At 44.6% G+C, this 25,183-nt stretch overlaps 1 protein-coding gene across 7 annotated transcripts; it reads left to right on the top strand.

Annotated features, from left to right (window-relative positions):
* Positions 1-659: 659 nt before the first annotated feature.
* LOC131108997 (dnaJ homolog subfamily C member 13-like) lies at positions 660-25,023 on the top strand. 7 transcript variants are annotated; one of them, XM_058060508.1, is made up of 58 exons: positions 685-842; positions 2,416-2,496; positions 4,612-4,687; positions 4,767-4,916; positions 5,224-5,265; positions 6,494-6,694; positions 6,774-6,980; positions 7,056-7,151; positions 7,225-7,316; positions 7,395-7,561; positions 7,678-7,757; positions 7,842-8,011; positions 8,087-8,119; positions 8,547-8,646; positions 8,727-8,834; positions 8,923-9,078; positions 9,150-9,206; positions 9,267-9,388; positions 9,471-9,546; positions 9,618-9,713; positions 9,786-9,926; positions 11,135-11,152; positions 11,379-11,461; positions 12,432-12,585; positions 12,664-12,767; positions 12,839-12,998; positions 13,076-13,138; positions 13,209-13,310; positions 13,390-13,494; positions 13,584-13,786; positions 13,877-13,961; positions 15,070-15,224; positions 15,287-15,332; positions 15,402-15,556; positions 15,630-15,831; positions 15,916-16,031; positions 16,116-16,194; positions 16,275-16,410; positions 18,284-18,468; positions 18,544-18,618; positions 18,683-18,802; positions 18,867-19,262; positions 20,327-20,440; positions 20,507-20,623; positions 20,705-20,882; positions 20,967-21,058; positions 21,141-21,240; positions 21,307-21,381; positions 21,464-21,576; positions 21,664-21,833; positions 21,904-21,946; positions 22,022-22,195; positions 22,262-22,441; positions 22,500-22,640; positions 22,707-22,850; positions 23,482-23,581; positions 23,770-23,874; positions 24,054-25,023. In XM_058060508.1, exons 2-57 carry the CDS (start codon positions 2,429-2,431, stop codon positions 23,823-23,825), a joined length of 6,777 nt encoding a protein of 2,258 aa, XP_057916491.1. In that variant the 5' UTR covers positions 685-842; positions 2,416-2,428; the 3' UTR covers positions 23,826-23,874; positions 24,054-25,023. The 7 variants fall into 7 exon arrangements, with proteins under 7 accessions (XP_057916485.1, XP_057916491.1, XP_057916484.1 ...); XM_058060504.1 differs by lacking the exon at positions 23,770-23,874 and adding an exon at positions 1,367-1,453 and having other exon boundaries at positions 783-842; XM_058060502.1 differs by lacking the exon at positions 23,770-23,874 and having other exon boundaries at positions 660-804.
* Positions 25,024-25,183: the final 160 nt, after the last annotated feature.

The raw sequence follows: 25,183 nt of genomic DNA, 5'->3' as shown, positions 1-25,183 counted from the left end.
TTTAGGTATAGAGAAGTGTACCGTATGGCTTTGTCATCATGCTGCACTTTTATTGTTTCTTTTTGCAGTTAGTGTGGGGTTGGAATGATTGAATTATTGTTTACACTCTTGTCGTGTAATGTAAATACAGATGGATTTGATGGATGATGTGTTATTTTCCCACATTGATATACATATTTAAGGTTGTGTTGAACTGAAATGCTGACTTTCTTTTTTTTTGTATATTATCAAAAAAAGATTCCCTGTGGCGACTCCGAAATTAGGGAAAAAAACAAACAAAACAAACAAAATTAATCTAATTCATTAAAATTTTGATTACTGCATTTTTAATGTCTGCCACTAGAAGGCATCATAGCCCTTCAACAGTTTTAAGGACTTTTCTTCTATTGTTTATTATAAAACAAAATGACTGAATAGAGATTAAATGTGTTTTGTGTGGGAACTCATTGCGTGCAACAATAAAAAAAAACACAACGCGCATAAACAGTATAAACTTAAACTGTTCTGCGATCACTTATGAATGTGTATTCCAATTCAAAAAGAGCGAAAAGCGTGCTTTTCACTGATCTGGAACCAGCTACCTCTCCCCTCCAAGTTCCGACAAACCAATCAGCTGACCGCCGCATGACAGACAGGCCTCACGCATGCGCAGTGGTAGACTTTTACCATTTGGAATATGGCAGCGTCCTGAGCGGTGTTGGGGGGTGGAGGGGGTGAAATACAGCGTAACTGTGCACCTTCGGCTTCGGAGTGGGTCCACGCGAGAGGCAGCGACAGGTCACCGAGGAGGGCGGGGGGGCCGAGGTACGGCTGTTATTCATACCCGCATGTGATTTTGACAGGTAACTGTGTCTGTTTGCCCCCTTAAAGCCATCTTCTCCACTGTTTGCTAATTGAAGCCTGCTGCTAATACGACTAGCTTAGCTGCTATGCAGAGCCACAGTGATGCGCTAAGTTAGCCGCTAATCTTGTGGCTAGCATAATACGATTGCGCTCGAGCTAATTTCTTCATGGTAAAGTAGCTCTAAAAAAATCAGCTATATATGTAATTTCATTTCAATAAAACTGTAGTAATGACTATGTCAGTATGTGAAGCGTTGCTTCTTATTAGCCTGGCTTATTAACCGTGTAGGCCCCTTTGCATTGGAATCTGTTTAAGTCTTATAACGCTTGTCACAAATTAGCATCAGAGATGTTCATTTCCCTACCCGGCATTGTCAAGTCTTTACCGGAAATATACTTTAATTAAATCGATAAATGACAGAGCTGGGAATGGCTTTAAAGACAGCTTTATTTTTCCCCTTCTTCCGTCCTAGCATGGATGCTTACATTGCTGATTTGTTCAGCTTTTTTTTTTGCTTCGAAGGAGAAGGCGTGTTTGCGGCCATACTCTGCCGTGACACATGACAGCTTGAACCTTGCACCCTGGTTCATGTTAATGCTGTTTTAACCGGTGAGCCATTCATTGAGTATCATATAATACATTAGTAGAGCGGGCATCACAACATTGTTAGTATTTGATCACTTACTATGTTATAAAACTATGTATTCTTAGGGGAATGTGACTTAAACACTTGATAAAATAAAGTTTTGGGAAGTTATTTGACTTGTCCTTGATGGTGGGTCATTTAAATATTGTGTACTTCATGTCCCTGTCAGGGATAAGCCATTAATACCTAGCTATTGATTTGCATTCAGACAGGAAGTGCATAGACTGCTTGTCACATGACTCAATCCTGGAATCTGTACTACATATTTACACCCACATAGGGAATATGTCTGTTATTATGCCTAAATAAAATGTAAAAATATTTTTTTCATGCATTTATTGCTGCAGACGCTGAATTTGTGTCATACGGCATTCCATGATTTGGCCTTATTTCGGATTGCAGAGGAAGGAAAGCCGGAGTCAGAGTTTTCCAGAGTGCTGACACACCAAATCCCCCCCCCTCCCTGTTCGAGCAGTCAGGAAAGAAGAGGCAGTTATTTACCGGCTACAGTGCCTTTAATCTTTACTGTAAAGCTTACATAAGATGATATAGTATTTGAGTAAGAGATGAACCACTGATCTTTTAAAGGATCAATAGCCAGACAGTCTATCAATCACTGATCACTCTGCGATCGCAAACCTTCACCTCCTGGCTGCGAATTTCATCCAATTGATTGTCACCATTGATTTAAGAGTGTAAACGCGTATATGATCCGACAAGGGAATGTGGTTAGTTCTGTTTGCTGACGGGAGTCTTTGCCATCGTGATGCAGTATTTTGAACGACTCTGCCAAGTGTGTGCGCCGGCGTGCCGCAGAAAACGCTTTAAGATGTTCGAGACTTTTTCCTGCTCGGTTCAAACACAAACAGAAAAAAATGGCACACTTCTTCCCTAATTTCAACTTTCCCACTTCTGCGCTTTTCAGGTCGTGTGAAAAGATGAACGTCCTGAAAGAAAACCAAGACCTGGCCTGCTTCTACACCACCAAGCACTCCTGGAGGGGAAAGTAAGACCGACTGATTTTTTTTTTTTTGTTTCTTCCACCCTCCCTTCTTATCGTATGGATTTCAGGGCATGTGAGGCTTTGTCGCTGCTGTATCATCTTTGTGTCGGGTGACAACAGCGACTATTCTTTCTCGTCACGCTTGGGGAAAAACCTGACTCAGTCCCTCCATTGTGCGGACTTCCTTTTTGCGGAAAGGAACCTCGAAGAACATTCTATATTATTGTATAATGTAGGCTTCATGGTTACTTCCACTCATCAGGTTTTGACATGTGACACATTGAAGCTTCACGGAGGTCTTCACCGTTTCCAGAGCGGATGAGGTTTTTACTCGGGCTGAGAGGCGGCGAGATCATATTACCAGTACATGCCCTCTAAACGCCTTTGTCCCATTACCGTTGTAACATTAGCAAGGCTGCAGAGCGTTTACCCGTCCTCTTAATGCCTCCTGCAGTGCCAACCGTCAGGGATGCTGAGAGCGATGACGGGTGACAAATGAAGCGGTGGTGTACGCTTTTGACCAAGTCATGAATGGACCGGCCTGTGTAGCGCTGTTTTTTTATTTATTTTCGTATTGCTTCACTTTGTTTTGGAAGTGAATGAAGGAGCAGAAGTCGTTTTTTTTTGTTGCCAGATACCGGAAGTTGCTCAACACGTTGCATTATGAAACATCAGAAGTGAAAGCGGTAATGATGTACGCTGTACTGACAAGAGCCTAACTCCGTGTAACACTGTAGGAATACTTGAAAAAAATGTTTTATTAATCAAAATTTGGTACTTTTGTGCAATTTCACACCATTTAAAAAAAAAAAAGTACAATATTAAGTTGATGAAAAATAGTGGCACTCACACTACATTCATGTCAGTGATAACATTCATGATGATTGGACACCACCACTTTTTATTCAGTAATATGGCCCCGTCACTATGGACTAACTTCTTGCTTTTTAGCAAAACAGAAGTCGATTCCCACGCTAATTAACATACACAATGGCGGCGGACTGGAAAGCTAACCATTCATTCATTCATTCATTTTCTACCGCTTTTCCTCACGAGGGTCGCGGGGGGTGCTGGAGCCTATCCCAGCTGTCTTCGGTGGCCAGCCAATCACAGGGCACATATAGACAAACAACCATTCACACTCACATTCATACCTATGGACAATTTGGAGTCGCTAATTAACCTAGCATGTTTTTGGAATGTGGGAGGAAACCGGAGTACCCTGAGAAAACCCACATATGCACGGGGAGAACATGCAAACTCCACACAGAGATGGCTGGGGGGTGGAATTGAACCCTGGTCTCCTAGCTGTGAGGTCTGCGCGCTAACCACTCGACCGCCGTGCCGCCCGAGGGCTAACCATTGTTATCAAAATTCAGCGTTCCTGCACTTGGTCAGTACTAACGAATAGCAGAAATGTATGCATATTTTGCAAACATGGCGGTCAAGTGGTTAGCGCGCAGACCTCACAGCTAGGAGACCTGTGTTCAATTCCACCCTCTGCTATTTCTGTGTGGAGTTTGCATGCATGTTGTTTTTTTTTTTTCTCCCACATTTCAAAAACATGCTAGGTTAATTAGCGACTCCAAATTGTCCATAGGTATGAATGTGAGTGTGAATGGTTGTTTGTCTATATGTGCCCTGTGATTGGCTGGCCACCAGTCCAGGGTGTACACCGCCTCTCGCCTGAAGACAGCCAGCTGGGATAGGCTCCAGCACCCCCCCCCCCCCCACGACCCTCATGAGGATAAGCTTTAGAAAATGAATGAATATAAATCCTCATTGAATTACAAAAATGACACCACCACAGTGGCTTTATTATCCAGTCGTGTTGTCGCTTGACACAGGGGGAGGAGGAGGACGTGACTCCTTGTTGTTGTGCTCGGTCTTCACGCTCCACTCGGGGGCCCTCCCTTGCGTGTCCTGTCTGTCGGCGTTAAAGTCGTGAGCTGGCCTAAATGGAAGCCTTTTGAAAGTTGCGCAGGCCTTAATGAAGATGAGGATGTGAGAGAGAAGCCCAGTCAGCATGTTGAGAATGAAAGCCATTTTACAATTGCATGCTTTCAGCTTTGCAGTACATACAGTATAGGACGACGCATATTTACCTTTTTTTTCCAGGTACAAGCGTGTCTTCTCTGTGGGAACCCACGGCATCACCACGTACAACCCCACCACGCTAGAAGTAACTAATCAGGTTAGCGAACATTATTCAGGTAGCACTTTGCATATGTCGCCATTGGCTAATTATATATTTTTTCTATATACATTGCTAGTGGCCTTATGGAGACATCTGTGGAATCGGCCCGGTTGGAAAAGGTCAGGGCACGGAGTTCAACCTCACATTCCGAAAGGGCACCGGCAAGAAGTCGGAGACGCTCAAGTTCTCCACGGAGCATCGGACGGAGCTGCTCACAGAAGCGCTGGTGAGGACAAACTTGAAACGCTTCAAGTCTGGCGCTTTGGTGCCTGTCTCACTGAACAATTACCGACACCTAGTGGCCAATGTAGAATACTACATTCATAAGTCTTAATAGCTTATACTCTGTTTGTATTTTACTTAATTTGGGCAGAAAATATGTACAATTTGCTTAAATATGCATATGTTTGGACTAATAATCAACCACAGAATATCATCAGCATCATTTATTGATTCATGATTTTTTTTAAACCACAATGTTTGAAAAAATGTAGCGAAGGTTGTTTTCTAAAAAGCATTTTTTCCATTCACAGAGATTCCGAACAGAGTTTTCAGAGGGAAAAATAACTGGCAGGGTAAGAAAATGCAACTAATGACTCATTAAAAAGTTCTCAATGTGTGTACATAAGGGGTGTCACATGACCATACACAATATTGTAAAGTACAGTGAAAAATACATGACGGTATATTGCGATCTATTTATGTCATTTCTACCACATTACCTTGCATTGCTCCGCACAAGGGCGGCACGGCGGTCGAGTGGTTAGCGCGCAGACCTCACAGCTAGGAGACCAGGGTTCAATTCCACCCTCGGCCATCTCTGTGTGGAGTTTGCATGTTCTCCCCGTGCATGCGTGGGTTTTCTCTCCGGGTACTCCGGTTTCCTCCCACATTCCAAAAACATGCTAGGTTAATTAGCGACTCCAAATTGTCCATAGGTATGAAGGAGGCAAGGAAGGAAGGAAGGAAGTAGGGAAGGAAGGAAGGAGACAAGGAAGGAACGAAGGAAGGAACAAAGGAAGGAAGGAGGCAAGGAAGGAAGGAAGGAGGCAAGGAAAGAAGGAAGGAAAGAAGAAAGGAAGGAAGTTTCCTCCCACATTCCAAAAACATGCTAGGTTAATTGGCGACTCCAAATTGTCCATAGGTATGAATGTGAGTGTGAATGGTTGTTTGTCTATATGTGCCCTGTGATTGGCTGGCCACCAGTCCAGGGTGTACCCCGCCGCTCGCCCCAAGACAGCTGGGATAGGCTCCCTCCCCGGTTCCAAAAATATGCTAGGTTAATTAGCAACTCCAAATCGTCCATAGGTATGAATGTGAGTGTGAATGGTTGTTTGTCTAAATGTGCCCTGTGATTGGCTGGCGACCAGTCCAGGGTGTCTCTCGCCCGAAGACAGTTGGGATAGGCTCCAGCACCCCCCCGCGACCCTCGTGAGGAAAAAGTGGTAGAAAATGAATGAATGCTCCGCACAAGGCTACACTCTTTTGCACTGTATGTGTATGCTAGCGGCCCCGCCTTCACCCAAAGAGACTGTTTGACTGGAAAAAGGGCTCACTCCGTTTATGCCGTTGTTTTACGGCACGAATATGCTAAGAGAGATCTCACTTCCTGCCTGTTTGGAGGCGAGGGATGAGGAAAATGTATCATGCTCGAAAAACGAAATCTTGACACATTTTAATTAGCGGGAGCTTGTGACAACCCTCATGCGCATATATGTGATTTCCAGGTGGTATGTATGTAAATATCCACATACACGAAACCCCCTGCCTTGTTCATGTGACCCCATCTTATCTCCCCTGCAGCGTTACAACTGCTACAAGCACCACTGGAGTGACACTCGGAAGCCCGTGAGTTTGGAGGTTACGCCGGGCGGCATCGACCAAATCGACCCTCACACCAACCGGGTTCTCTGTTCCTACGACTACCGCAACGTCGAAGGCTTTGTGGAGACCTCCGGCTACCAGGGTGGCTTCTGCATCCTTTACGGCGGATTCAGCAGGCTGGTGCGTGCTCGGCGGCATCGAAACTCCCTCCATGTTTGTTCCTTCGATTCATGCAAATGTGTCATTTCTTAACTCTTAGCATCTGTTCGCCTCCGAGCATCGAGATGACATCATCCGCAGCGCCATAGAGCACGCCGGGAACTTTATTGGAATCACGTTGCGGCTCAGGAAGGAAGCACTGACATTCGAGGGATTCTTGACGGACAGACTCGGGAAGTACAGTTCAGACGAGAGCATCACGTCGGTGGCCGAGTTTGTGGTGCAGAAGATCACGTCACGGCATGCGGTCAGAATGCGCTCACTAGTCTTTCTCGGATGATGTCATATTCTTCTCTAAAGCGGCGTATTTGGTCTGATCCAGGAGCCTGTCAAGCGTATCCTGGCCTTGACCGAGACTTGTTTAGTGGAGAGAGATCCAGCGTCCTACAACATCGTCACCATTAAACCATTTGGGGAGGTACGCTCCGCATGCTTGTATTTATTTCCTGATTTATGAATGTTATTCTCATGCCTCCTTCCTCCTATTGTAGGTGTTTGCTCTCATATGCGACGCCAACAACCCTCAGGTGTTTACAGTCGAATTCATCAGAGGCCAGATCAGAAAGTTCTCCTCCACTGAACGGTACCAGACCCAAAGAGTATTATTATTGTGTGTATACTTCCTGATGTGACTGATACTGACTGAAGTATTCCTGTTCAGGGACTCCTTGCTGGCCAGCTTGCTCGATGGCGTCCGCGCGTCGGGTAACAGGGACGTGTGCGTCAAGATGGCTCCCACGCGGCGCGGCCAGCGATGGGGCCTCCTGAGCATGCCTGTGGACGAGGAGGTGGAGAGCCTGCATCTGAAATTCCTGGCAGCTCCTCCCAGTGAGTCGGCGCTCCATAGGATTAATTAAGAGTGTGATAACGAAGCTGCCGAGAATGACGTGATAACACGATATTCCCGTGAAAACGACTCACTACCATTTTTTTTTTCCCGTCAGATGGAAACTTTGCCGATGCAGTATTCCGATTTAACGCCAACATATCCTACAGCGGTGTGCTACACGCAGTAACACAAGATGTAAGTGTACGTGACGTCCGCCCACGCCGCTCTCGTTCCAGTTTCTTTATCTTTTTTTTTTTTCTCCGTTCTCTTTATCGCCAGGGTCTCTTCTCCGAGAACAAAGAGAAGCTCATCAACAACGCCGTCCTGGCTCTCTTGACGCAGGAGGCAGAGTTGCCATCTCTCAACGCCGAACTGGAGAGCCACTTCCAGGCCATCCGCCGCTTGGTGGCCTCCAAAGCCGGCTTCCAGGCCTTCACCCAGCTGCCTAAGTAAGCGTTGCTGCTTTTTTTTTGTGTCCGCTCTTTGTTGAGCTGCTGGTAACGGGCATGCTCTGTCATTCCAAGGTCTGGTCAAGGGTATGGACTCACAGACGGAACGTAAATATCAATCCATACATCTCAGTCTGGCCAGCGTCTTTTTTTTTTTTTTTCTCTCCCCCTCGCTACTCTCTTGGCTTGCTTCCACTCATACTTTGCATCTCTTTTTTTTGGAATTGAGGCATGCACGTTTAAAGGAAGGTTAAAATCGATTTGTCAGCTTTCTTTTATTTCTCTCCTTCGTTATGGGTCACTGAGATGTATGACAGGAAGTGTATTTACTTGTTAGTTTTTATAGAAATCTAAAATTGCAGATGAGTCAGAGTTGTTTATTCCTAAAGATTGAAAATTAATTCATCAAAACATAGCAAGCGGCTGTTTGCGCTACATAAACAAAAGCCCATTTAATCAGTAATCCACTATTAGCCCTATTTATACGCTCAGTGCTGACATTATTAACCCGGAGTGCATATTTGGTGTGTTGCAGGTTCAGGGAAAAGTTAGGAGTAAAGACGGTCAAAGCTTTAAAGAGGAACAACAACGGCGTGACGCACGCCGCCATCGACATGCTCTGTGCTCTGATGTGTGTAAGTAGACCCTCGTTATCTTTAAATGCACTTGGACATGAATCTCAAGGCTCTGAAGATGTCCTCCCTTGTTCAACCAGCCCATGCATGACGACTACGACTTGAGACAGGAGCAACTCAACAAAGCATCGCTGCTGTCTTCCAAGAAGTTCCTGGAAAACCTTCTTGAGAAATTCATTACCAATGTCGTAAGTCTTTTTTTTTTTTAGCTATTGCCCAAGTATTAAGCTCTTAGTTAGTAAACCACCATTTTGTTTATTTTTCTTTGTCATCCAGGACCATGGAACAGGCGCTTTGGTCATCAGCTCCCTGTTGGATTTCTTAACGTTTGCGCTGTGCGCCCCCTACAGTGAAACCACCGAGGGGCAGCAGTTTGACATGCTGCTTGAGATGGTGGCCTCCAACGGCCGCACGCTCTTTAAACTCTTCCAGGTCCAGAATACATTCTGTTAAATAAATAAGTTATAATGTTACAATTAATTCATATTAGTGTTTCCTTTTAGCATCCCTCTATGGCGATTGTGAAGGGCGCTGGACTGGTCATGAAGGCCATTATTGAGGTAACGATAAAGTGATTTTTTTTTTAGTCGCCACCGCGCTGACATTGGTTGAAATTACAGGAAGGGGACAAGGAAATCGCCACCAAAATGCAAGAGCTGGCTTTAAGCGAAGGGGCTCTGCCTCGGCATCTTCACACTTCCTTGTTTACCATCAGTACGGACCAGAGGATGCTCACCAACAGGTCACACACACACACACACACACATGTACACAATATGATGTCAGCAGTTTCAGCAAAGCGGCTCTTTTGTTGTTTCAATTAGACAGCTGAGTCGTCACCTGGTCGGTTTGTGGACCGCCGAGAACCCCGTCGCCATGAACCTACTCAAGAGAATATTGGTAACGCTCTTGTTTATTTGAAAGAAATATATCAAGACCAATGAATAACACAATGTTCACGTGTTTTTTAGCCAACGGGTCTGCTAGCTTACATGGACAGTCCCGATGCCGTGCCGGAGAGAGACGTGGATCGAATGCACATCAGAGACAACTTAAAACTTGCCACGGTAAGGACACAAGACGTCTCCGCCTGCTGTCTTCCATTTTAGGAGCATTTTTTTTTACCCTCTTACTCTTAGGACCAGCTCAACCGAAACAAGGTCCCCGAGTGGCAGCGGATAGCCGGCAAAGCAGCCAAAGAGGTGGAGAAGTTTGCCAAGGAGAAGGCCGATCTGGTTCTGATGCACTGGAGGGATAAGATGGGCATCGCACAGAAGGAGGTGAGGCCTGATGTTATTTAGTGTTGCCACTTGGAACAGTTGCTCCTCATGCAGGAATAATCCAAAACACCCATGAAACAAGTGCATGACAGAATCGAGCAGGGGTGCCAGACCTGAGAGACGGATGAAGTATTATTTTAAAGTACAGTAATCCCCTGTGAAGTATAATTCCTTATTTATTAATGGATTATTTTTGTAGTTGCATGTGTACAACCTTGTAAATACACTTTTTTTACAATATAACTCGTGCAATAGATAGATAGACTTTCTTTATTGTCATTGCACAATATTACAGCAGTGAAATTGCCAACAAAATGTTGTTGCCTGGCTCCTGTATAATAATAATAAATAATAATAATAATAATAATGTGGTGAATAAATAGATACCATCAAATATGAACAACAATGTACAGCGTAAACAGTAAAAATAAGAGTAAATAAGCATTTAGGACATAAGATTCGTGTTTGGGGAGGACAGGAAGTGATGTCAGGGGTTCAGAGTTGAGGATTAGCTTGGCGTGCAACAGTAAGGCCTGTTGTGAGATAATTCAAACCTGCAGTAAAGTCACTGAGCATTACAGTGACTTTACTGACACCTAGTGGCCAGTGTAGACTACTACATATTATTTACAGTGTTTTTGAACTTTTGGCTTTTTCCTGTCTTCTAAAAATGCCTTATATTTGGATTTTACTTCATTTTGTTATTATGATTGGAAATGTTTAATTTAAGGAAACAATACATGACATTTGCTTCAATATGCATATTTTTTGGACGAATTTTTAGGCCGTATTTAATCAGGAAACATCATGTGACTATGAACTGTGAAGTGGTGAGGGATGGCTGTTTTATAGAGCAGGCAATTTTTATATAAATTTTATTTAAATACAGACGTCTCTCAGGTCTGGCACACCTGGAAGTTCTGTTTTGTTTCGTGAATGAAAAAAAAGTGTGTTTTTGGCATTTGTAACTTCGTGTACCAGCATGGTGGACACCCATTACAAATGTACTATCAAAGCCTTTTACTAATTCTATTACAGCAGTGACATGTGTGTTTAGGCTCTCATTCTCTTGCCACTCCACAATGTTCAATGCCAGGAACCACACAAACAATAACTTCTGTGTGTTGTCTCTGCCCCGCCCGTCCCCCACCCCTACCCCCGGTCGCTCGTCCCGTCTTGTCTGTTGTCTCTACTGTCAAAATTTGTAGCAGGACAGAAATAACCTGGTGAGTAGGCCCGACCGACTGATCCTTGATGATTTATCTCATGCGTGCACGCTTTTTCATCCAAATATGAATTTCCTCCATCCATCCATCCTTTGTGGCCATCTTCAAGTGTCTGCCTTCTCTTTGCAAGTTGTCCGTCTGTGTCTTTTCATGCCACGCTGTGCTCCATTTCTCCACAGCTCATCTTTGAAACGCTTTATAGACACAAATAATTGTTTGCTTGCAGAATCCCAATCAAAAGCCGGTCATCCTGAGAAAAAGACGACAGCGCATCAAGATTGAAGCCAACTGGGAGCTTTTCTACTACAGGTACCGACTCTGTTGACTTGTGCACGGGCGTCCGATGAGTGGCTTGGTGTGAAAATTCATTAACTAGTTTGATCCCAGCCAAGACCACCCCTTCAATACTTGCTATTATAGAATATTTTGATTGACTTTTAAGGCACACGGAATATTGTGATCTATTTCTATATAAAAATGGAACCTACCAAAATGTTGTTCAGATAACTTACTGACTTTACTTATCATTAAATGTATCCAAGTTGCGCCTCCGCATCCTTTTATTTGTCCGTTTGCAGCCCTCCATGTTTGGATACCCCTGTTACGGTGGAAAGCAAGAATGTGCTGTATTTTTCCGGATGCACTTTTTTTTTTTTCATAGTTTGGTCGGTCCTGTTTCCTCATAGTCAGGTTAAAAAAAGATAAATAGATAGATAGATAGATATATGTAGATATAGATAGATATATATAATATTAAATGTAATCTAAAATTAACATTTTTTCTGAGGTTTGGTGACAATAGGGGTGTTATTTCCTGTCTAGAGGGCTCTAATAAATTTGAATATTATACATGTATGTATGTATGTGTATATATATATAATATTAAATGTTATTTAAGGTTTGGTGACTATAGGGGTGTTATTTCCTGTCTAGAGGGCTCTAATAACTTTTAATATTATACATGTATGTATGTGTATGTATATAATATTAAATGTTATTTAAAATTAACATTTATTCTGAGGTTTTGTGACTATAGGGGTGTTATTTCCTGTCTAGAGGGCTCTAATAACTTTTAATATTATACATGTATGTATGTGGATATATATAATATTAAATGTTATTTAAAATTAACATTTATTCTGATGTTTGGTGACTATAGGGGTGTTATTTCCTGTCTAGAGGGCTCTAATAACTTTTTTTCACATTTTTTTTGGACCGATGCGACTTATAGCAATGCCAGTTTGTGACGTCCACTTTTCCCACTGTTGTACCTGTCAAGATTCCAACTGGACCACGCACGCTCCAACCTAATATGGAACCTGAAAACAAGGGAGGAGCTGCGGGACGCCCTGGAAGGGGAGATGCGCGCCTTCAACGTGGACCGCGAGCTCGGCAATGCCACCGTCATCTCCTGGAACCACCAGGAGTTTGAGGTTGATGCCGACCCCCACACGTTTATTATTATCATCTGGGTTTTTATCCTCATTTTTGTTGAAATAATATGTCTGCAGGTGAGATACGAGTGCCTTTCCGATGAAATCAAGATCGGCGACTATTACTTGCGCCTCCTGCTGGAAGAGGATGAAAACGAGGAGTCGAGTGCCATCAAGAGATCGTAAGAACCGTGCGAACACATTCAGTCACATTTTAATCGGCGCTTGACTTTTACTTTTCGTTCCTCCACAGGTACGAGTTCTTCAACGAGCTATACCACCGCTTTCTGCTAACGCCCAAAGTCACGATGAAGTGCCTGTGCTTGCAGGCGCTAACGATAGTCTACGGCAAGTGCTTTGAAGAAATCGGCCCCTTCACTGACACAAAATACATCGTGGGCATGCTGGACAGAGTGAGTGCATGCGGCTAATAAATTTAAAAAAAAATTTTGCCGTCTTATGAACATGAAAATGCACTTTGTGTTTGCAGTGCACCGACAAACTGGAACGAGACAGGCTCATCCACTTTTTGAACAAATTGATTCTCAACAAGGTACTTTAATGCAGTTTTCTGTCTCTTAGATCGGATGTAGATTTCTAATATGAATCCTTTTGTGGTGCAGAAAAATGTGAAGGATGTAATGGACTCTAACGGAGTGCGAATCCTGGTGGATTTGCTCACTTTGGCTCATCTGCACACCAACAGAGCTACTGTGCCACTTCAGGTAAACGTGCAGCTTTGCCCTAATGGACCACACTTTAAAAACCAGACGTGAGATTTTACTACTTGTACGTTATACGCAGAGCAACGTCTTGGAAGCAGCGCCAGACATGAAGAGAGAAAGTGAGAAAGAGTGGTACTTTGGAAATGCCGACAAGGAAAGAAGAGGACCTTTTAGCTTCGAAGAGGTGCGTCTATTCGCCATAATGTGGAATTCTTTCCCACAACACCTCCATTGTGTTTATTCAGTCCTTTTAATATGCGATTTACATTCCAGATGCAGGAGTTTTGGAACAGCGGCGTCCTGACCGCAAAGACGCGGTGCTGGGCTCAAGGGATGGATGGTTGGCGCCCCCTGCAGGCCATCCCGCAGCTGAAGTGGTGCCTCCTGGCTACAGGGCAGGCGGTGATGAACGAGTCTGACCTGGCGACCCTCATCCTCAATATGCTCATCACCATGTGCTCCTACTACCCCAGCAGGTCTCTCAGGCTTTTGGGTTATATGACTATGACAATATACTATAATTACAATAATATTTGACTTTAGATTTTTATGTTTTTGTGCTTCAGGGACCAAGATAACGCCATCATTCGTCCATTACCAAAGATCAAGAGGATGATAAGCGACAACGCTTGCCTCCCTCATATTGTTCAGGTACAATGTCATATAAATTGCCTCATTAATTCATTCTTTTTCTACCGCCTATCCCAGCTGTCTTGGGGCGAGAGGCGGCTTACACTCTGGACTGGTCACCAGCCAATCACAGGGCACATATAAACAAACAACCATTCATACCTAATGGATGGTTATTTTTAGGGATGTCCGATATTGTCCAACTCTCAATTTAACAGTTATTTCTTGACCTTAAAGGGGAAGTGCACTTTTTAAAAAAAAATTTTGCCCGTCATTCATAATTTTCATCCTTTTGTGAAACATGAACACATATTTCTCTGTCCCCTTTCTTTGCATTATAACACGCAAAAACTGTTAATATGAACTAGCTAACAACAATAACATTCATTCATTTTCTACCGCTTATCCTCACAATGGTCGGAAGGGTGCTGGAGCCTATCCCAGCTGTCTTCAGGCGAGAGGCGGGGTACTCCCTGGACTGGTGGCCAGCCAGCCAATCACAGGGCACATATAGACAAACAACCATTCACACTCACATTCATACCTATGGACAATTTGGAGTCGCTAATTAACCTAGCATATTTTTGGAACGTGGGAGGGAGCCTATCCCAGCTGTCTTGGGGCGAGCGGCGGGGTACACACCCTAGACTGGTCGCCAGACAGCCAATCACAGGGCACATATAGACAAACAACAATTCACACTCACATTCATACCTATGGACAATTTGGAGTCGCTAATTAACCTAGCATGTTTTTGGAATGTGGGAGGGAGCCTATCCCAGCTGTCTTGGGCAAGAGGCGGGGTACACCCTGAACTGGTCACCAACCAATCACAGGGCACATATAGACAAACAACCATTCACACTCACATTCATACCTATGGACAATTTGGAGTCGCTAATTAACCTAGCATGTTTTTGGAATGTGGGAGGAAACCGGAGTACCCGGAGAAAACCCACACATGCACGGGGAGAACATGCAAATTGGCCTCAAATTGGGATCGAACTTGGGTCTCCTAGCTGCGAGGTCTGCACGCTAACCACTCAACCGCCGTGCAGCAAAGATGAGTTCCATGTAGCCTAGTCTGAATGTAATTTATTTTGATATCCATCCCCCTTTTTCTCCTCAGTTGCTCTTGACGTTCGATCCCACGCTGGTGGAAAAAGTGGCCAACGTCCTGTACCTGGTGATGCAGGACAACCCCAACCTGCAGCGGCTGTACCTGAGCGGAGTCTTCTTCTTCATCATGATGTACACCGGCTCCAACGTGCTTCCTGTTGCAAGGTAACGAGCTCGTTGTGCCAACTTCCTGTTTGAAGAGAGTTAACCTTTTATCTGCTTTTTAGGTTCCTGAAGTACACTCACCTGAAACAAGCCTTTAAATCAGAAGAGGTAACATTGTTGATGATTTCAAACAATAAATCCAGTCACTCGGAAATAACATTTCCTGTCTCGCTCCAGTCTAAAGGCTTGGACATCGTGCAGCGCAGTGTTCTGGGACCCGTTCTTCCAGAAGCCATGGTGTGCTATCTGGAGAACTACGAGGCCGAGCGCTTCTCTGAGATATTCCTGGGTGAATTTGACACCCCGGAGGCCATTTGGAGCAGCGAGATGAGGCAATCTAATTAGCTAATTGCGCATGAAAAGAGCACGCCTTGATTAGTTATTGACTCTTTTTCTCTCTCCCAGGCGCATGATGATTGAGAAGATCGCCGGCCACATCGCAGACTTCAGCCCGAGGCTGCAGAGCAACACGCGCGCCCTCTATCAGTACTGTCCCATCCCCGTGATCAGCTTCCCGCAACTGGACAACGAGCTCTTCTGCAACATCTACTACCTCAGACACTTATGTGACACCACCCACTTCCCCAACTGGCCAATTCGAGATGCTGTATGTATTCTTTATTTCTCATCGTTTTTTTTTTTTTTTTTTTTTACATAAATACTTCACTTCGACATCGCAAACTCTCTCTAGGTGAAGCTGCTTAAAGACACGCTTGAAGCTTGGAAGAGGGAGGTGGAGAAGAAGCCACCCTCCATGTCTGTAGATGATGCTTACGAAGTCCTCAACCTCCCCAAAGGACAAGGACAGTGAGTGACTTTGTCGTTTTTTCTCCTCCATTCAGTAGATAGCTGCCTATTTAGTACAAATTCTTCATGATTTTCTGTGTAAAGGCACGAAGAGAGCAAGATCAGGAAGGCTTACTTCAGGCTGGCGCAGAAGTACCATCCTGACAAGAACCCTGATGGAAGAGTACGTAACATCACCTCTCACATGCTGCATGCTATTACTTTGAGCTCTTTTTTTAAAAGTCAACTCATCAACTCTTTTAGGACATGTTTGAGAAAGTCAACAAGGCCTACGAGTTCCTTTGCACAAAGTCCGCAAGAATCCTAGACGGCCCTGACCCAGAAAACATCATCCTCATCCTCAAGACCCAGAGCATCCTCTTTAATCGGCATAAACAAGGTAAATGACTGAAATAATGTAAGTACAGTAAACCTCGGATATATCGGACTCGGATATATCGGAAATTTGCTCACAACGGACAGATAAAAAAGAACCGATTTTTCTGTAATGCATTTCCAATAAAAATTCATTGCATATATCGGATTTTTACCTAACGGATTTCGCCTATTTCGGACAAAATCTCCAGTCCCGTTCCAATGCATTTCCATTAAATTTCCCTCACATATATCGGATGGCCGTATCGTTATGCTAATCTTGTTGATGTCACTGGCTATTGTCTTTCTCCTGGCTCCAGATTTAGGACAAATATAAAAGTGAGTGACGTCAATAATACTAGCACAGCAGTGAATGAGATCTTAACCTCACTATTAGAAATAACGTAGGCCTGACGGGCGTAACAGGGCCTAGCTTAATTAACAATTTGTCCAATAAAGTTAAATTCTCATTACCTTACGTCTCTTTTCATTGCCCAGTCCAGGTACATTGGAAACATAGTCAAGGAAGTGCCTTTTTATAACGGATAAAATCCGATTTACGCATATACCGGATATAAATCCGATATATGCGTAAAACGGACATTTTCCGGTATACGCATATAACGGATTTCGCTTATATCGGACAAAACCAGTGGGAACAATTGAATCCGATATATCCGAGGTTTACTGTATTACATGTTGTAATACTTGTACCTGTTAGTACAGGGTCACAGCATGTATAGAAAACCTTTTGTAGGCAGGGGGGGGCATAGTGTGTCCCATTACGTGCCATAATTAGCTGTCTCTTATCTGTTTTCATATCATTAGAATGGACAGCAATGAGATGTTTATGTCTCATAAGGATTGTGGAAAATGTTGAGTGAATTGAATTGATAGGCAGCGCCCTCTGCTGGATTCATAGCTGCAACACACTTTATTTCCCCCCCTTGCACATACTGTAGCACAGTCAAACCACTTTTTATAAGCTGCCATTAAAAAAAAAAAAAGCTAATATTATTTTATAAGTCATACTTTTTTTCATAGGTTGGCTGTACCTGCGACTTATAAATGAAAATATATATAATTTCACAGACGGCCACAAGAGGGCACTCTGCACTTTCACACCAATATCTCCTACTCCTTAACAATTCAATATTATAAACAGTAGAACAGGGGTTTCAAACACGCGGCCCGCGGGCCAAATGTGGCCCGCATGACACCTTGATATGAAAGTTTAATATTAGTGCGGCCCGCGCAAGTTTGATATGGATGCTGTATGGCAAGGGTCCCCAAACTTTTTCCAGTGAGGGCCACATGACTTTTCTTTCCTCTGAAGGGGGCCAGGGTCAGGGTCGTATGTTTGTTTATGTTCTGTGACTGGGGAAAAGTGTGGTTGTAGTCACGTCACAATAGGTTACCATTTCCAGTTCGATGACAGAAAAATGACCATGCTTTATTGTTCAGGGGGCCGGGTCAAATGTGGAAGTGGGCCGTGTCCGGCCCCCGGGTCTTAGTTTGGGGACCACTGCTGTATGGTATAATTTTTCTGTTTTTAATAAATGCGTTTTTTTTGGGGGGAAAACCTGATGCGGCCCAGTCTCGCCCAGACCTTAGCTCCAGTGGCCCCCAAGTAAATTGAGTTTGAGACCCCTGCAGTAGAAGTTGGCTTACAAAGACAACTGAGAACGACAAATGAGGACGTAATGTCTGTTTTGGTCAAGTAGTTTGTAAAATAAATTACCCACAAAAAGTGCGACTTATGTATGTTTTTTTCTACCTAATGATGCATTTTTGGCCTTGAGCGACTTATAGTCCAGAAAATATGGTATTTACAATATAAATCAGAGAAAATAAATGAGTGAATATAAATAAAGATATCACTTTGTCTTACCAAACAGAACTGGAGCCCTACAAATATGCCGGCTACCCCATGCTCATCAAAACAATCACCATGGAGACCCAGGACGACCAACTCTTCTCCAAGACCTCCCCTCTTCTCCCGGCCGCCACCGAGTTGGCCTTCCACACCGTCAACTGCTCCGCTCTGAACGCTGAGGAGCTTCGGCGTGAGAACGGCATCGAGGTATGCTTGTTCACGGGATGCGGCGTGTGGCGCCGCAACGTTTTCATCGTTGTTGTTGTTGTTGTCAATTCTCAGGTGTTGCTGGAGGCTCTTTCGCGTTGCGTGTCCGTGTTGACTGCATCCAGCAAGGCTGACGACATGGCGGTTCAGGTACACTGCGTGACATTAAATATGAAATATTATATTACTTGAAATAATGTGATTTTTTTCTCAGGTGTGTGGGCACATCTGTAAGTGCTACAGCGTTGCCGCACAGTTTGAGGAATGCAGGGAAAAGATCATTGAGCTGCCCTTCATCATCCGAGACCTCTGTCACATCCTGTATTACGGAAAGGTGACCGTTTCCTGCTTTGACTTATCAGGACTTTTCCGACTCTGAGACTCTGTTCTCTCCTCAGTGTCTTCCCAAAACCGCCTCCCTGGCGGTTCAGTGCGTCAGCTCCTTCGCCGTGGACTTCTTCCTCCAGACCCATCTCTACCATGCCGGCGTGCTCTGGCACTTGCTTGTCAACCTCTTCAACTACGACTACACCCTGGAGGAGAGCGGCGTTCAAACCAGTCAGGAGACCAACCAGCAGCAGGTGGCCAACAACCTGGCCAAGCTCAGCCTGGTGGCACTTAGCCGTCTGGGAGGCTACCTCCAGACGCCGCACAGCCCCGGCGCCGGAAATCCTGTCCCGGAGACCAACGGTGTGGACGGTACGCCGCCGGACAATCCCACTATTCGAAAGAGCCTTGCCGCCATGTTGACGCCTTACATCTCCAGGAAGCTGGGAGTCGGATCTTCAGCTGAGGTTTGTTGACCTAATGGATTGGCGTGCAAAATAATTTTAGGGTAGGACTGTGGTGTGATTTGGAATACATTATTTATTTTAATGCGGCACGGCGGTTGAGTGGTTAGACCTCACAGCTAGGAGACCAGGGTTCAATTCCCACCCTCGGCCATCTCTGTGTGGAGTTTGCATGTTCTCCCCGTGCATGCGTGGGTTTTCTCCGGGTACTTCGGTTTCCTCCCACATTCCAAAAACATGCTAGGTTAATTAGCGACTCCAAATTGTCCATAGGTATGAATGCGAGTGTGAATGGTTGTTTGTGTATATGTGCTCTGTGATTGGCTGGCCACCAGTCCAGGGTGTACCCTGCCTCTCGCCTGAAGACAGCTAGGATAGGCTCCCTCCCACATTCCAAAAACATGCTAGGTTAATTAGCGACTCCAAATTGTCCATAGGTATGAATGTGAGTGTGAATGGTTGTTTGTCTATATGTGCCCTGTGATTGGCTGGCCACCAGTCCAGGGTGTAGCCCGCCTCTCGCCCGAAGACAGCTGGGATAGGCTCCAGCACCCCCCCCCCCCACCCTCGTGAGGATAAGCGGTAGAAAATGAATGAATGTTATTTTTTCCATGACGGCCGTTGTTAGCTAGCTCATATTAACAGTTTTTGCGTGTTATAATGCAAAGAAAGGGGACAAAGAAATATGTGTTCATGTTTCACAAAAGGATGAAAATTATGAATGATGGGCAAAATAAAAAAAAAAAGTGCACTTCCCCTTTAAGGTCAAGAAATAGCTGTCAAATTGAGAGTTGGACAATATGGGACATCCCTAAAAATAACCATCCATTAGGTATGAATGTGAGTGTGAATGGTTGTTTGTCTATATGTGCCCTGTGATTGGCTGGCGACCAGTCCAGAGTGTACCCCGCCTCTCGCCTGAAGACAGCTGGGATAGGCTCCAGCACCCCCCGCGACCCTCGTGAGGAAAAGCGGTAGAAAATGAATGAATGAATGAATTTATTGACGATCCCTAGTATAAACAATCATCCTTTTTGAGCCTCATGTCCTCTGTTTGATCACTGAAGGTCTTGAAACTGCTGAACAGTAACTCGGAGAACCCGTACCTCATCTGGAATAACGGAACCCGAGCCGAGCTGATGGAATTCCTGGAGAGTCAACAGGAAGGAAACATCAAAAGAGTAAGAGTGATGATTATTTATTTGCTAATTTTCCTTTTCCCTCATCTGCGTTTTCCTTCCTGACAGGGCGAAAACGATAAGAGCTTTGGCGCTGATTTTGTATTCGGCGATCACAGCAAAGAGCTAATCGTCGGGGAGATCTTTGTACGGGTTTACAACGAACAACCGACATTCCCGCTTGAAGTGAGTTCTGCTCAGCTGACGTTTCTTTTCTCACACGCCGCGTGTTAACCTTGCAACCCTTCCACGCTTTCCTTTATTCAGTTTCCCAAAGCGTTTGCAGCCAGTCTGCTGGACTACGTGGGCTCTCAGGCCCAGTACCTCCACACTCTGCTGGCTATGAGTCAGAGCAACAAGGTCGAGTCCCAGCAGCATGCCGAGCGGCTCCGCTTTGCAGAGATGGCTCTGGAGGCTTTACGTAACGTCATCAAGAACAACCCTGGTGAGACGTTCATCGTATCATATCTCAACAATAACAATATCTCAGCGTACACACCCTTTTCAATTATTTTATGTCGAATTCCAGGCTCCGAGACAGAATGCATCGGCCATTTTAAGTTACTCTTCTCCCTGTTGCGTGTTCACGGAGCTGGTCGGGTGCAGCAGCTGGTCTTGGAGGTGCAAAAAAAAAAAACAAATATCCAAGATCTGACACTCTTCTCTTGCTCGTTCATGTGAGACGTCTTTTGCTTCCATGCAGGTCGTGAACACGGTGACATCAAATCAAGAATGTGTGAGCAACATCGCCGAATCTTTGGTGTTGTCCAACCTCCTCTTATTGCTGCACTCCCTCCCGTCGAGTAAGACATCACACGGTAGCGACTTATTTATTTATTGTGATGCTAAATGTTCATGTTGTCTTCTAGGCAGGCAGATGGTGTTGGAGACCATCCATGCATTGACCTCCAACACCAAAATAGTCAAAGAAGCCATGGCCAAAGGTCTGCGTGGATTTTTTTTTTTTTTTAAAGGATGTTCACCTTGGTTATGCTAACGTGTTTTTTTTTTTTCTTCTCCGTACAGGCGCTCTTATATACCTTCTAGATCTCTTCTGTAACTGCACTCACCCTCAGGTCCGCACACAGACGGCTGAGCTCTTCTCCAAAATGACCTCGGACAAGCTGGTGGGACCCAAGGTCGGAAACAAAGATACATTATTTGGAATTTGGAGTTAGCGGTCTAAGTGAGTTCACATTTCAACGCCGTTCCCCCCCCCCCACCAGGTTCGTCTGACTCTGATTCGCTTCCTTCCGGGTGTGTTCATGGACGCCATGCGGGATAACGCTGAAGCGGCGGTGCATATATTTGAGGGAACGCACGAGAACCCTGAGCTCATTTGGAACGATGGCTCCAGAGAGACCGTTTCCACCACTGTGCGGGAGATGATGCTTGAGTAAGCCACAAAAAAAAAAAAAAAAAAATGATGTCAGTATCCTCTCGTAAACGCCGTGTCTCTTTTCCAGGCACTTTAAACAACAGAAAGACAATCCCGACGTCAACTGGAGAGTAAGTTCAGAAATACGAGTCGCCACCGAACGCATCGCCATGTAAAATCTTGACAATAATTCTCTTACTGCTCAGCTTCCTGAGGACTTCACTGTGGCCTACGGAGCTGGACAGGGCGAGCTAGAAGTGGGCGGAGTCTTTTTGCGCATCTTTATTGCCCAGCCGGGCTGGGTGCTACGCAAGCCTCGGGAGTTCCTCGTATCGCTTCTGGAGACCCTGACGGAGCTATTAGAGAAGAACAATCCCAATGTAAGTTAATTGTGGTTGAATACATCCGCTTTTCCGAATATTGTTCATCAAATTTTTTTTTCTCAGGGGGAGGCGCTGGAGACCGTTACCACGGCAGCAGTGTGTCTGTTCAGCACCCAGACTCAACTCGCTGATCAGGTCCCGCCTCTGGGTCACCTGCCCCGCGTCCTAGCGGCACTCAACCACAAGAACAACGCCATTCCCAAGAGCTCCATCCGTCTCATCCACGTGCTTTCGGATAACGAGGTAATCAAAACGGGTTTTTCGTTTAAATGTTACATTCACTTACATCGGGTTTGCGTAGCTCTGCGTGCGCTCCATGGCTGCCCTGGAAGCCATCGGTCCTCTCATGACCGGAATGAAGGTCCGCGCAGACATGGCCGGCCTGGCCTGTGAGGCTCTGAACCGCATGTTCCAGAAGGAGCAGACCGAACTCGTAGCTCAGGTACACGTCTAAGCGCTCATGTTTGAGTCCGGTGTTGCCGGAGTTGAACTTTTTTCTGCTGCTCAGGCTCTGAGAGTGGAACTGGTTCCGTACCTCCTTAAGCTCCTGGAAGGAATCGGTCTGGAGACCTTGGACAACCCCTCAGCGACCAAGGCCCAGATTGTAAAGGCTCTCAAGTCTATGACTCGCAGTCTGCAGTACGGAGAACAGGTATGATGAATGACCACCAAATTTTGGGGCACACAGATGCTGAAATGTTACTACAGTAAACCTCGGATATATTGGAAGTTCGCTCACAACGGACAGATAAAAAAGAACCGATTTTTCTGTAATGCATTTCCAATAAAAATTCATTGCATATATCAGATTTTTTATAACGGATTTCGCCTATTTCGGACAAAATCTCCAGTCCCGTTCCAATGCATTTCCATTAAATTTCCCTCGCATATATCGGATGGCCGCATCATGGCACTCCGATTCGCCGAATCGTGACAGGCCGCTATACGACGTCATTTGCAGCGTTGCCTGCGCGTCCAGGTACATTGGAAACATAGTCAAGGAAGTGCCTTTTTATAACGGATAAAATCCGATTTACGCATATACCGGATATAAATCCGATATATGCGTAAAACGGACATTTTCTGGTATACGCATATAACGGATTTCGCTTATATCGGACAAAACCAGTGGGAACAATTGAATCCGATATATCCGAGGTTTACTGTAATAACCATTTTTTTAGCCTTTTTTTTTTTTTTTTTTTTTTTTTTTTACAAAATACAAATATTGATACTGTATGTATAGCATGTATTTTTTACTATGGTTTTGTAAATTTTTGCAGGTCAATGAAATACTAGCAAAATCCGCGGTATGGAGTGCCTTCAAGGACCAGAAACATGATCTCTTTATTTCCGAGTCTCAGACCGCAGGCTACTTGACAGGTAATTTTTTTTTTTTTTTAGACTTTCTAAAATAAAAAAATTAAAAAAAAAAACACACACACACACACTTTGTGGCCGTTTCCTCACACGGGCTTAAATCCAGCACCCTTTTTTTTTCTCTCCAACTCCCTCAACGTCCTGGCTTTGCCTTTCCTGTCCTTTTTCTGTCCTCAACGTTTCCTCCTCAGGGGTTTCCACTCCCTCTCTCCTGGCCGCCAGCAGCCCACTCCGAGGTGGGCTCTAGACTCCCGAGGCGGGCCCTCAAAACCCTCCTCTCTGTTGCACTAATGCAGGTAGACTTTGCTCTCCGACTGGCCCCTCCCTTGCTTCTTTACCACGCCGTTCCATTCCCATCTTTCCATTCCAATGCTTATACTCTTCCATGATGAGTGTTATTCACTAACACCTTCTTTAACATAAAAGCATTCAAGCTACACCACCACTGACTCATCTCCCTGCCACCCACCTGCAGGGCCAGGAGTAGCGGGTTACCTTACAGCAGCAGGAAGCGGCACCACGGTAATGCCCAGCGTCCCACCACCAGTGGACAGCGACCACGGAGACCACGCAGAACAAGGCTGACGGCCGCGATCGACCAGCACAGTCAGGCTCAGGCACTTCAACCGGCCTCAAGGTCGCCGAAGCTCACCGGGACTGTTCGGCTCCCTGACATATGTGGGTGGGACCCGGGTGGAGAGGAGGTTGTCATTGACAGTCACACCAAAATTTTTTACAACGCCTCCACCCCCCCGTCCTCTATCGTCACCAACCTCCACTCGTCCTCCAACTGGCACTCATAAATTGTTTGAAATTGTCTTAACAGATGACCATGTTTTTTTTTTCTTCCAATGACACACAGAAGAGTTTACTTTTTGTATGAATATATTTTTTATTCTAGTTATTTTTGTTTTCCATGGAAAAGACATCACTTCTCCTATATTTTTGTCCTTTTGCTATCCTGATTGGCAGCACTGGCCACCAAATTCTCAATCTTACATCAGTGCAAACACACTTAGATCATCACGTCCTTGCATCACGGATTCCTACTCTCAGCAAGAAAAAAAATGTATCATAGAAAATTGCAGATTTGTCCTCCTTGTTTCACCTCAAGGATCTTCACAATGACCACCACTTTTTGACCGTTCTCTGCTCATGTTAATTCCTACTTCATTCCAATTTTCATGGCTGCCTCAATTGTATGTCATTATTCTCCTTCCCTCGATATGCTAAAAGCACTAGAATATTTATAAGTGAACCACCCTCGGAAATGGCATTCGGCCGAGTGGACATGACGAATGATGTTGAATTTGTGTGAAAGACTAGTGCAGTCTGTGAAATGTTCAATGTAATATTGCGTATATAAACTTTCTATATTGAATGTACATTCAAAAAGAAAAATCAGTCGCACTTGTACATAAAATTTTAAGAATAAAAGGGAATCCACAGTGTTTACATTTCTTTGTTATATTTTATTACCTACATAATATCTGATGGAGTTCGCCATTATTTAAATTTATTTGTTTATTTGTAACTGAATGAGAGTTTCCTTGTTATATTTTATTACCTACATAATATCTGATGAAATTCGCCATTATTTAAATT

The sequence above is a fragment of the Doryrhamphus excisus genome, chromosome 21 (assembly GCF_030265055.1).
Source record: "Doryrhamphus excisus isolate RoL2022-K1 chromosome 21, RoL_Dexc_1.0, whole genome shotgun sequence".
Lineage (NCBI taxonomy): Eukaryota > Metazoa > Chordata > Actinopteri > Syngnathiformes > Syngnathidae > Doryrhamphus > Doryrhamphus excisus.
The sequence above is the reverse complement of the archived record's forward strand: the minus strand, read 5'-3'. Positions and strand labels throughout refer to the sequence as shown.